At 41.6% G+C, this 12,282-nt stretch overlaps 1 protein-coding gene across 1 annotated transcript in view; it reads right to left on the bottom strand.

Moving 5' to 3' along the window:
- The window catches only part of LOC139408331 (sodium-dependent neutral amino acid transporter B(0)AT2-like), a 35,935-nt gene extending 29,906 nt beyond the window's left edge, over nt 1-6,029 (bottom strand). Inside the window, exons 1-2 of the mRNA XM_071152089.1 lie at nt 5,908-6,029; nt 3,626-4,175 (exon numbers count right to left, since the gene is read on the bottom strand). Of these exons, the coding sequence (XP_071008190.1) occupies nt 3,626-3,953 (328 nt within the window). The 5' untranslated portion in view covers nt 3,954-4,175; nt 5,908-6,029. The remainder of the gene's footprint in view (nt 1-3,625; nt 4,176-5,907) is intronic.
- Nucleotides 6,030-12,282: the final 6,253 nt, after the last annotated feature.

Genomic DNA, 12,282 nt, shown 5'->3' with positions numbered 1-12,282 from the left:
GTGCCACCAAATAGTATATCAAGCTGGAGTTTACTCAGGTCTCAAATTTACCCAAATTGAGCTGTGGTTACTTGAGTCCACATCAGAGAGATAACATTCCTTATTTCCTTAATAGGGAGAATTACTAAGACACAGCCCGTAATAGCAGAGCTCCGTAAAACACAGGGTCTGTCTGTCTCTCAGGAAGATACTCTCAGGGCATTAGAACATACTCAGAAGACACGAGACTGCAACTAGAAGACACATGGTAGATAAAGATCACATAAAAACCTTTGTTCAAAGGAAATGGTGGTTGGCATTAAGCATGTCCTATAATCTTTCAATGTTTTTACAGCAGGAGCCATATTGCCACAAGTAACTGGAAGAGATGAATACAATGTATAGTCAGTAGATCACTTGAATAAAAACAAACCTCCAAGCCTTTAACTGTTTTGCTTCTAACTAATTTAACTGCAAAGTCACTCATTGTGAATCAGAAATAAGGATATCACATCTGACAATAAGCTATAGTTTCAAAACAAAGTTGTTGTTTTTTTTGTCTGGAAAACAAAGTCACTGGTTGAGGAAAATTTGGTCACTGGTTTCAGCCTCCCGAAAACAAGATTAGCTGGCAGATAGGCCTACTCGTCAACCAGGAACCAAAGCACGTTGGAAATGTATCTATTACACGAAACCTACTGTATCTCCTCTCATACTGGCTCAACATGTTTCCAACCCCACTGATAATTTTCACCTTTTTTTTTTACCTTTTGTGGCCACACGTCTCCAACTCAATCATCCAGTTTGTTGACGACACAACAGTGGTAGGCCTGATTACCAAAAATGACAAGACAGCCTACAGGTAGGAGGTGAGGGCCCTGGCGAAGTGGTGCCATGAAAATAACCTCTCCCTCAAACAAAACAAAGGAGCTGATCGTGGACTTACAGGAGACAGCAGAAAGAGCATGCCCCTATCCACATCAACGGGGCCGCAGTGGAGAGTCAAAACCTTCAAGTACATTACTGACGACCTGAAATGGTCCCTTCACACAGACGGTGTGGTGAAGAAGGCTCAACAGCACCTCTTCAATCTTTTTTGCCTTGGCCCCTAAGACCCTCACAAAATTCTACAGGTGCATCATTGAGGGCACCCTGTCGGGCTGTATCACCGCCTGGTACGGCAATTGCAGCGTCTGCAACCGGGATTGTACGGTCAGCACAACACATCAGTGGCACACTGCTTGCCTTCCAGGACATCTACAGTTCCCGGTGTCCACAGGAAGGCCAAGAAGATCATCAAAGACCTCTGCCACCGGAGCCACAGCCTGTTCACCCCGCTACCATCTTAGGAGACAGTACAGGTGCATCAAAGTTGGGACGAGAGACTGATAAACAGATTTTTATATCCAGGCCATCAGAGTTAAATACTCACCACTAACCGGCCTCCGCACAGTACTCTTCCTTGAACCTTAACCACTGTTACTAGCCGACTACCACCCGGTACTATACCTTGCACCTTAGAGACCACTTTGCCCTATGTATATGGAGTCATTGAACACTGGTCACTTTAATAATGTTTACATACTGTTTTACCCACTGTATATGTATATACTGTATTCTACTAATGGCTCATCCTATATACGTAACTACTGCTGTACACACATTTTCCATTCATATACAGTGACTTCAGAAAGTATTTACAGCCCTAGACTTTTTCCACATTTTGTTGTGTTACAGCCTGAACTTAAAATGGATTACATTGAGATTTTTTGCTCACTGGCCTACAAACAATAGTCCATAATGTCAAAGTGAACAGATGCTTTTCAAAAATGTTACCTAATTATTTCAAATCAAATTGTATTTGTCACATGCGCCGAATACAACAGGTGTGGACCTTAAGCAAAAATGCAGTTCAATAAATAGAGTTAATAAAATATTTGCTAAATAAGTAAAAGAAAAGATTACATAACAATAATGAGACTAAATACAGGGGTACCGGTACTGAGTCAATGTGCTGGGGTAAGCTATTTTGCCACAACTTTGGAAGTATGCTTGGGGTCATTGTCCATTTGGAAGACCAATTTGCAACTAAGCATTAACTTCCTGACTGAGGTCTTGAGATGTTGCTTCAATATATCCACATAATTTCCCTGCCTCATGATGCCATCTATTTTGTGACGTGCACCAGTCCCTCCTGCAGCAAAACACCCCCACAACATGATGCTGCTACCCCCGTGCTTCACGGTTGGGATGGTGTTCGTCGGCTTGCAAGCCTCCCTCTTTTTCCTCCAAACATAACGATGGCCATTATGGCCAAACAGTTCTATTTTTGCTTCATCAGACCAGAGGACATTTCTCCAAAAAGTACGATCTTTGTCCCCATGTGGAGTTTCATAACCATAGTCTGGTTTTTTATGGTGGTTTTGGAGCAGTGGCTTCTTCCTTGCTGAGCGGCCTTTTAAGTTATGTCGATATAGGACTCATTTTAATGTGGATATAGATACTTTTATACCTGTTTCCTCCAGCATTTTCACAAGGTCCTTTGCTGTTGTTCTGGGATTGATTTGCACTTTTCGCACCAAAGTTCGTTCATCTCTAGGAGTCAGAATGAGTCTCCTTTCTGAGCGGTATGACGTCTGCGTGGTCCCATAGTGTTTATACTTGCGTACTATTGTTTGTACAGATGAACGTGGTACCTTCAGGTGTTTGGAAATTGCTCCCAAGGATGAACCAGACTTGTGGAGGTCTACAATTATTTTTCTAAGGTCTTGGCTGATTTCTTTTGATTTTCCAATGATGACAAGCAAAGAGGCACTGAGTTTGAAAGTAGGCCTTGAAATACATCCACATGTATATATAAATAAATATATAAATACAGTCGGAAGTTTACATACACTTAAGATGGAGTCATTAACTTCTTGGTGACAGGGGGCAGTATTTTCATGTCCGGATGAAATGCATGCCCAAATTCAACTGGCTGCTAATTAATCGAACAAAAGGACAATTTGTGATGTTTATGGGACATATTGGAGAGGCAACAAAAGAAGCTCGTCAAAGGTAAGGCATGAATTTTATTTCTATTTCTGCGTTTTGTGTCGCGCCTGCAGTGTTGAAATATGGTTTCTCTCTTTGTTTACGGAGGTGCTATCCTCAGATAATAGCATCGTTTGCTTTCGCCGAAAAGCATTTTTCAAAATCTGACATGTTGGCTGGATTCACAACACGTGTAGCTTTAATTTGCTATCTTACATGTGTGATTTCATGAAAGTTTGATTTTTATAGTAATTTATTTGAATTTGGCGCTCTGCATTTTCACTGGCTTTTGGTCAGGTGGGACGCTAGCGCCCCACATATCCCAGAGAGGATCAAATAACTCTTATTTGGGGGGTTACTGTTATTGTTGCCTATTGCGGTGTGGTTCATTGTGCCATTTGGTGATTGTTACTAGGTAAGCTGTTAGCTATTAAAAGAGGAGAGACAGAGACACTCAGACAGTCATGTGACCACTGTGATGTTGATCAGCAGGAGGTTTACCCTTAAGAGCAACACACACAAACACAAAATGTGGCAGGCTAACCTCTCCAAATCCTAACGCCATGGGCAGGCGACTTCTATACTCTAACCAATAAGAACAACAGCCACTCACCCCCTCCGTTCTTCTGACACAGGTAAGGGAACCTCCAGACATTGCCCAGGCCTACAGAGTAGCCCACCTGGGCCAGGATGTACTGCAGCTTGCTGTTCCAGGCTGGCCTCGCTGCATCATCTTCTGCGTCCGAGCCTTCGTCCTCCACGTCCATGTCTCCGTTGAGGCTAAGTTCCTTCCCTTCCCCATCACCTCTGCCGCCTCCCACGATCAGCGAGCTCTTCTTAAAGGAATCATCACAAGTGTCCTCGTTGGATAGCAGGTCTTTGACGGACTCCCTGACATCATCGTCAAGCTCTCTCTTGACGGCCTTGCTGTTTTTGGGCATTTGATAAATCAGACCAGGGCGAGGGGTGGAATGTCTTTGGGCTAGTTGCGGGAGGGGTGTGGGAGCAGTGCAGTTCTGGTAGTTATTCTGAGATCTGGGTAGTGTCTGCACAAGGCAAGGGCTTAGAGATGGTCAGTCAGGGGTTGTATAAAGTATCTGTCTTGGAGGTTTGTGATGGAGGGTTGAGAAGGAGTTGTTTATTTCTTCATTGTCACAAAATGCCTGAGGGAAAATAAATCCAAAAACAAAATTACTTAAGGGTACAATGTAAATATAAAAAATGCAATATGCATTACTTCAGGGAAAACAGCATGAGGGTGTGTGATTCATGGCGATGCAATAACTGTTAGATGTTAACACAGGACCCATGTTTTATGAAAATCAGACTACAATATTGAACTTTTCATCATCAGCATATGGCAAAAGGAAATCAAACAAAATACTATGGTACAACATCCATAACTACAGTAAAGGCAGAATGAGAGTGTGTATTGGTGATATCACCACTCTCTGATGGTGACACAGAACTCATGTTTAAAAGAAATCAGATACAATCTGTGTATGACATCACAACAATGCACATAGAAATATTTACTGTATTTACTCAAAGAAGAGAGCAGAGGAGGGAGGAAGTAAAGGGGGGGCTCTGGGTCTGTCAAAAAAAAAAAGTTTCCATTCTTCTTATCAATTAAACCAAAACTAGTTATATTAATGTAATTTCCTTCCTATCCACAGTCTGTGACCACACTTGATTTGAATAGAATCACCCCTCATACTTCATCAGCCAGACATGGTAGTCTGGATGGTGTCCAACCTGGTGTGCGCACATGTTAGAAAACTTGCCTTGGGCAATTGTTGAGGACAAATAATTATAACATTAATTATTTGTGTTCCTGTTTTTAATATACGGAATATCTTAGAATAATCAATTCCGCACAAGGAAATCATATGACAAATTTGACCAAAATCGACGAATGTGCCATTGTCTATTTATTGTTTACATTTATTGAAACATGGATTGGACTTTTGCTATGACAGGTCTGATATCGAGACGATCATGTATCCTCGCCTCTAAATAATTCATCCCCAACGCCAAGCACGAGGCAATTTGCATACCAACCCAAACACTCATTGTCCTCGCAACTCAACATGAGCGCAGAGAAAACCAACAGACGTAAAATGTAACAAAAAATGACCCCGAATTAAGGTATTAGTATATTAAGGTATTAGTATAATAGTTGTGATGTGATCATGCTTCGGCCGATAGTTCTTAAAATCCCCATTGTGCATAAATGAAACCCCAAAAAGCACGAAATTATACAATGTTGCAATGGTGCAGAATATAGCAGTCTTCTCTATCCCTTTTGACCGATCCGTGGTTTAAGTGGTTAAATGATTTCCTTTGACCACTTCCAGATTAGCCTTGTTCATTCACTAAGTATGGGCTTCATTTCATCAGCAAATAAACGTACATTGTAATAAACGTACATTTTAGGGTGTAGATGGAGTAGTTGAAACCTATTCATATTGTCTTGTTAATAACATTTGACTACTGTATTAAATGTACATGTGCATTTCTATCTATGATGAAATAAGAAATCGTTCCATGAATACGTCGCCGTATGGCATATTCCACTATAAAGGACTACATAAAGCCATTAAAAAGGCAAGACATGCATGTGTATGTGGAAACAAAAAATGCATGATTAAATACATAGCCTACATGTCGAATAAGTAATGGATGAGAGGAATACCTGGCGCCATGTTGTTTATTCAAGAGACAATTTGTTGAAGGAATGAACATAAATTAATTCCTCCCTCCCCGCCCAGCCGCATCCCCTCTGTAGTGCCATCCATGTGCGGTATTTCATCATACGCTCACTGCCCACATCCTGCGCAATGCAACAACATTCTATTCAGCTCAAAACATATATTTATTCTAAATGACGTTTACCTTTAGTATAGATTCGTCTTCTGTGAAATTCAGATGTTGGTATTTTTCGGAAAGAAGCGTCTCAAGGAATGAAATTGTGACAGAAGCACATGCACGGGGGAGACATCATCACTCGTGTTGCGTCTCTGGTCCTATACTGCCGGTGTAGTGTTGTGCGAAACAAACTCAAGATCTTCGACTAGTCTGCGTTTTAGTAATAGGCTACAGGCAGAGCGGTGATAGGAGTGCTCGGCTTCTCTCTTTGTCAATATTTGATCCAAAAGCCCATTATTTTTTGCTCAATTTATCCCTATATATTTAGGTCGATTTAACATGGTATACTTATATTCAAACCCCTCGTGAATGCGCACGATAAACTAAATACTCGTTTTTAAAATGTCTAATCTCCCCTATTTGCACTTGGTATGATCCACTACTAACCTCTTACAATACACTGAAAAAAAAACACAACATGAAGTGTTGATCGCATGTTTCATGAGCTAAAATAAAATATGTATAAAAAGCTTATTTCACTCAAATTTTGTGCAGAATTTGTTTACATCCCTGTTAGTGGACATTTCTCATTTGCCAAGATAGTCCATCCAACTGACAGTTGTGGCATATCAAGAAGTTGATTAAACTCATGATCATTACACAGGTACACCTTGTGCTGGGGACAATACAAGTCCACTCTAAAATGTGTAGTTTTGTCACACAACGCAATGCCACAGATGTCTCAAACTTTACATGCACTATGCATTGGGGCAGGTAGCGTTTTCCTTGCATCTGCCAAACCCAGATTTGTACGTCGGACTACCAGTTGGTGAAGCGTGATTCATCACTCCAGAGAACACGTTTCCACTTCTCTTGAGTCCAATGGCGCATTCTTTATACCACTCCAGCTGACGCTTGGCATTGCGCATGGTGATCTTAGGCTTGTGTGCAGCTGCTCGGCCATAGAAACCCATTTCATGAAGTTCCAGACAAACATTTCTTGTGCTGTCATTGCTTCCAGAGGCAGTTTGGAACTTGGTAGTAAGTGTTGCAACCGAGGACAAACGATTGTTACGAGCTTACACGCTTCGGCACTCGGCAGTCCCGTTCTGTGAGCTTTTGTGGCCTACCAATTCGTAGCTGAGCCAGTGTTGCTCCTAGATGTTTCCACATCACAATAACAGCATATACAGTTGACCGGGGCAGCTCTAGAAGGGCAGAAATTTGACAAGCTGACTTGATGGAAAATTGGCATCCTATGAGGGTAACATGTTGAAATTCACTGAGCTCTTCAGTAAGACCATTCTACTGTTAATGTTTGTCTATGGAGATTGCATATCTGTGTGCCCGATTTTATACACCTGTCAGCAACGGGTGTGACTGAAATAGCCGAATCCACTAATTTGAAGGGGTATATACAGTGCATTCGGAAAGTATTCAGACCCCTTCACTTTTTCCACATTTTGTTACGTTACAGTCTTATTCTAAAATTATTTTTTTCCCTCATCAATCGACATACAATACCCCATTATGACAAAGCGAAAAAAGGTTTTTAGAAATTTTAGAAAATGTATAAAAATAAAAGACTTTCAGCTCAGGTGCATGCTGTTTCCATTGATCATCCTTGAGATGTTTCTCCAACTTCATTTGAGTCCACCTGTGATTCATTCAATTGATTGGACATAATTTGTCATGGGGCATTGTGTGTAGATTGATGCGGGAAAGAAACAATTTAATAAGTTTTAGAATAAAGCTGTAATGTAACAAAATGTGGAAAAAGTCAAGGTGTCTGAATACTTTGCGAATGCACTTTAACATAGTAGTAGTTTATAGCCTACAACAGGTCTATATGAACAGCCTAAATAGGTCCCACAAACATTTTGTTATTTTGGAAGGCTATTTGACTTGGGCAAGCTGTTTCAATGATGCATATTGCGTGTAGGCCTAGGCATGTGTCAAAAAAATATATTTATGTTTGTCGTAGAGATATATCCTACTGTAGCATCATCGCCTGACACTAAATGTATATTTTCACTGAATTAAAGGTTGTACTTTTTGTTCCATTTCACTTTATGTTCTGAATCCACAGAGAGACATAGGGAAATTACAGTGGGTCCAGAACAGAGCAGCCTGCCTGGCCCTTAAATGTACACAGAGAGTTCACATCGATGACATGCATGTCAATCTCTCCTGGCTCAAAGTAGAGGAGAGATTGACTGCATCGCTACTGTTCAAATGACTAGCTCACAGCTCAGACACCAATGCATACCCCACAAGACATGCCACCAGGGGTCTCTTCACACATTCATACATACCCCATAAGACCTGCCACCAGGGGACTCTTCAGACATTCATACATACCTCACAAGACATTCCACCAGGGGGTCTCTTCACTGTCCCCAAGTCCAGAACAGACTCTGGGAAATTAACAGACCTAAGAGCCATGGCGACATGAAACTCTATTCCACATCAAGTACAGTGCCTTGCGAAAGTATTCGGCCCCCTTGAACTTTGCGACCTTTTGCCACATTTCAGGCTTCAAACATGAAGATATATAACTGTATTTTTTTGTGAAGAATCAACAACAAGTGGGACACAATCATGAAGTGGAACGACATTTATTGGATATTTCAAACTTTTTTAACAAATCAAAAACTGAAAAATTGGCCGTGCAAAATTATTCAGCCCCTTTACTTTCAGTGCAGCAAACTCTCTCCAGAAGTTCAGTGAGGATCTCTGAATGATCCAATGTTGACCTAAATGACTAATGATGATAAATACAATCCACCTGTGTGTAATCAAGTCTCCGTATAAATGCACCTGCACTGTGATAGTCTCAGAGGTCCGTTAAAAGCGCAGAGAGCATCATGAAGAACAAGGAACACACCAGGCAGGTCCGAGATACTGTTGTGAAGAAGTTTAAAGCCGGATTTGGATACAAAAAGATTTCCCAAGCTTTAAACATCCCAAGGAGCACTGTGCAAGCGATAATATTGAAATGGAAGGAGTATCAGACCACTGCAAATCTACCAAGACCTGGCCGTCCCTCTAAACTTTCAGCTCATACAAGGAGAAGACTGATCAGAGATGCAGCCAAGAGGCCCATGATCACTCTGGATGAACTGCAGAGATCTACAGCTGAGGTGGGAGACTCTGTCCATAGAACAACAATCAGTCGTATATTGCACAAATCTGGCCTTTATGGAAGAGTGGCAAGAAGAAAGCCATTTCTTAAAGATATCCATAAAAAGTGTTGTTTAAAGTTTGCCACAAGCCACCTGGGAGACACACCAAACATGTGGAAGAAGGTGCTCTGGTCAGATGAAACCAAAATTGAACTTTTTGGCAACAATGCAAAACGTTATGTTTGGCGTAAAAGCAACACAGCTCATCACCCTGAACACACCATCCCCACTGTCAAACATGGTGGTGGCAACATCATGGTTTGGGCCTGCTTTTCTTCAGCAGGGACAGGGAAGATGGTTAAAATTGATGGGAAGATGGATGGAGCCAAATACAGGACCATTCTGGAAGAAAACCTGATGGAGTCTGCAAAAGACCTGAGACTGGGATGGAGATTTGTCTTCCAACAAGACAATGATCCAAAACATAAAGCAAAATCTACAATGGAATGGTTCAAAAATAAACATATCCAGGTGTTAGAATGGCCAAGTCAAAGTCCAGACCTGAATCCAATCGAGAATCTGTGGAAAGAACTGAAAACTGCTGTTCACAAATGCTCTCCATCCAACCTCACTGAGCTCGAGCTGTTTTGCAAGGAGGAATGGGAAAAAATTTCAGTCTCTCGATGTGCAAAACTGATAGAGACATACCCCAAGCGACTTACAGCTGTAATCGCAGCAAAAGGTGGCGCTACAAAGTATTAACTTAAGGGGGCTGAATAATTTTGCACGCCCAATTTTTCAGTTTTTGATTTGTTAAAAAAGTTTGAAATATCCAATAAATGTCGTTCCACTTCATGATTGTGTCCCACTTGTTGTTGATTCTTCACAAAAAAATACAGTTTTATATCTTTATGTTTGAAGCCTGAAATGTGGCAAAAGGTCGCAAAGTTCAAGGGGGCCGAATACTTTCGCAAGGCACTGTAACTCATGCGAGCAGTAAAATCAGATTTGAAAAACAGATAAAACCACACCTTATGGAACAACGCGGATATGAAGAGACACATGCACAAACACGCACAGGCACATGATCGCACATGCACTCTACACAAACATACATTGTAATATTTTTGTATGGTGGTATCATACATTTTGTGTTGCAGATATGTCGCGATGTAGTGATGTTATATGATGTACTGTTTTGTTTTGTAGCTTTTTGTAGCTTAATGTGTTTGTTCCCCATGAAGAGTATCAGCTAAAGGGGATCCCTAAAATACAAATACAAACCCTCATGGATATTACAGCTAGTCTAACTTATTAATCAATAATTAGTGACTGATTGTGCTTAAATCCCCCCCTAAAAAAATTAAGAAGTGTAAATCCCTATTCACATTAAATATAAGCCTACAGAGGGGTTGGGTTAAATGCGGAAGACACATTTCCACATTAAATGCAGAAGACACATGAATGTAATCAGTTGTGCAACTGACTGGGCATCTCCTTTCCCTTTTCCCTTTGAAAGTCTTAAATGGAGAAGCCTCTGTTTATGTACCACTCTCAGCCTTTGATCTATTTGGCATACGGGCAATTAAGGGCACAAAGTACCAAATGTACAATTAGGTAACCTAAACAAAGCTGAGGCCCAGTGACCTCTCCCGACCATTGAAAGAGACCTAGAGCTATCCCACACATCAGTGTGTTGAGCCTGGTAGCATGCCCCAAGGCTGTCCTACACTGCCTTCCTCCCAGCCCCCTTCCCATCCTCTCTGTCCCCATGTGACCTCAGCACCTGCTCTGATGACCATGCACTGTCAGGTGCCTCAAGGACACACAATAGCTCTTTCTCACAGTAGGTGTCATGTGCGCTCTGAGACAGGCAGGGTGCTGTGTGTGTGTACGTGTGTGTCTGTCTGTGTGTCTGTTTGTGTCTGTGGGAGAGAAAAAGAGAGATCGAGAGAGAGAGAGAGAGGGATCAAGATTGAGGCAGAGTGTTTTGTGTACTGTATGCTTAACTGGATTATAGTGAACTAGAATGAGTTAGATTGTGTTTGTGTGTGTTTATTTCTCAAACATCTTTTTCATTTCAACATTCTCTATTGTTATACTCCTTCCTTCATGTCTCAGTTTGTGGTACAAGGTTTAACTCATGCTCACAGTGCATTGTGTCCCTATCCCCTTCTGCCACAGTTTGACTTGCCTGTCTGAATAAATGACAAAGCAGTGTACGCACAAGCACCCCCCACCCCCCATACACACACACACACACACACACACACACACACACACACACACACACACACACACACACACACACACACACACACACACACACACACACACACACACACACACACACACACACACACACACACACACACACACTCTCCCGCCCCTCTGCTAGAGCCCAGCGACTGCAGCCTAAGCAGACAGTCTTATTGATTGTTCCTAATAGAGTTTGTGTGATATGTCGGGCAGCCTTCTGTTCACAGCATCCACTAGCTTTAGCAAGTGAAGGTCCTGCAGGCTCACAAGCTGTTTGATAAACGTACCTGGATACTGTGTTCTATCTCTACAAGAGACCAAGATAGGGATATATTTGACTCCATTCACTTTAGTTATTGTCATGGTTAGGATCAATCAAATGAGAACTTTCTCAATTCAAAAAAGCAAATTGAAAGATGTATGAATCATGTTTGAATTCTTCTCCTCAATTGACCACTAACCCGAAGCTCTGGAACTGCTCGACTCTGTGTCGGTGTTCAAGCTCATAAGAGGAGAAAATCTTTAGGCAAGAGAGTCAGGGTAGCGTCAGCTGTCTGTCCGTCTGTTTGAGAGGAACCCTACATGTCGTTCTGAGGGTCATATTTTCCATAACAGTGAGCTTTCGATAACCACACATCGACACAAACAGACACAGGCTATGTCAGATATGTCAAAGGCGCACCATTCTTGGAAGTTGGAATTATTTGGGTTTGTGTGTGTGTGAGTGGGTTTGTGTGTGTGTGAGTGTGTATGTGTGTGTGTGTGTGTATTTCAGGCAGATTGTTGTGGTAATGACTGAAAAAAAATACCCCTTTGTTCTTGGAATAGGATGGGGACTTCACTCATTAGACAACCCCAGAACCACTATGATGTCAGCTAGTAGTCAACTGAAAACAGTGGTAATGCCCCAAGGGATCTTTGAGAACAAGGTAACGATGACATCGTAAATGGTCACATAAAGTAATCTGAGGGTAGAGCATGAGGGGGTGACAGTATACACACTGTGAAATTTTCCATC

This window comes from Oncorhynchus clarkii, chromosome 1 (assembly GCF_045791955.1).
Source record: "Oncorhynchus clarkii lewisi isolate Uvic-CL-2024 chromosome 1, UVic_Ocla_1.0, whole genome shotgun sequence".
In the NCBI taxonomy this organism is placed as follows: domain Eukaryota; kingdom Metazoa; phylum Chordata; class Actinopteri; order Salmoniformes; family Salmonidae; genus Oncorhynchus; species Oncorhynchus clarkii.
This window is presented reverse-complemented; position numbering and strand designations above follow the sequence as displayed.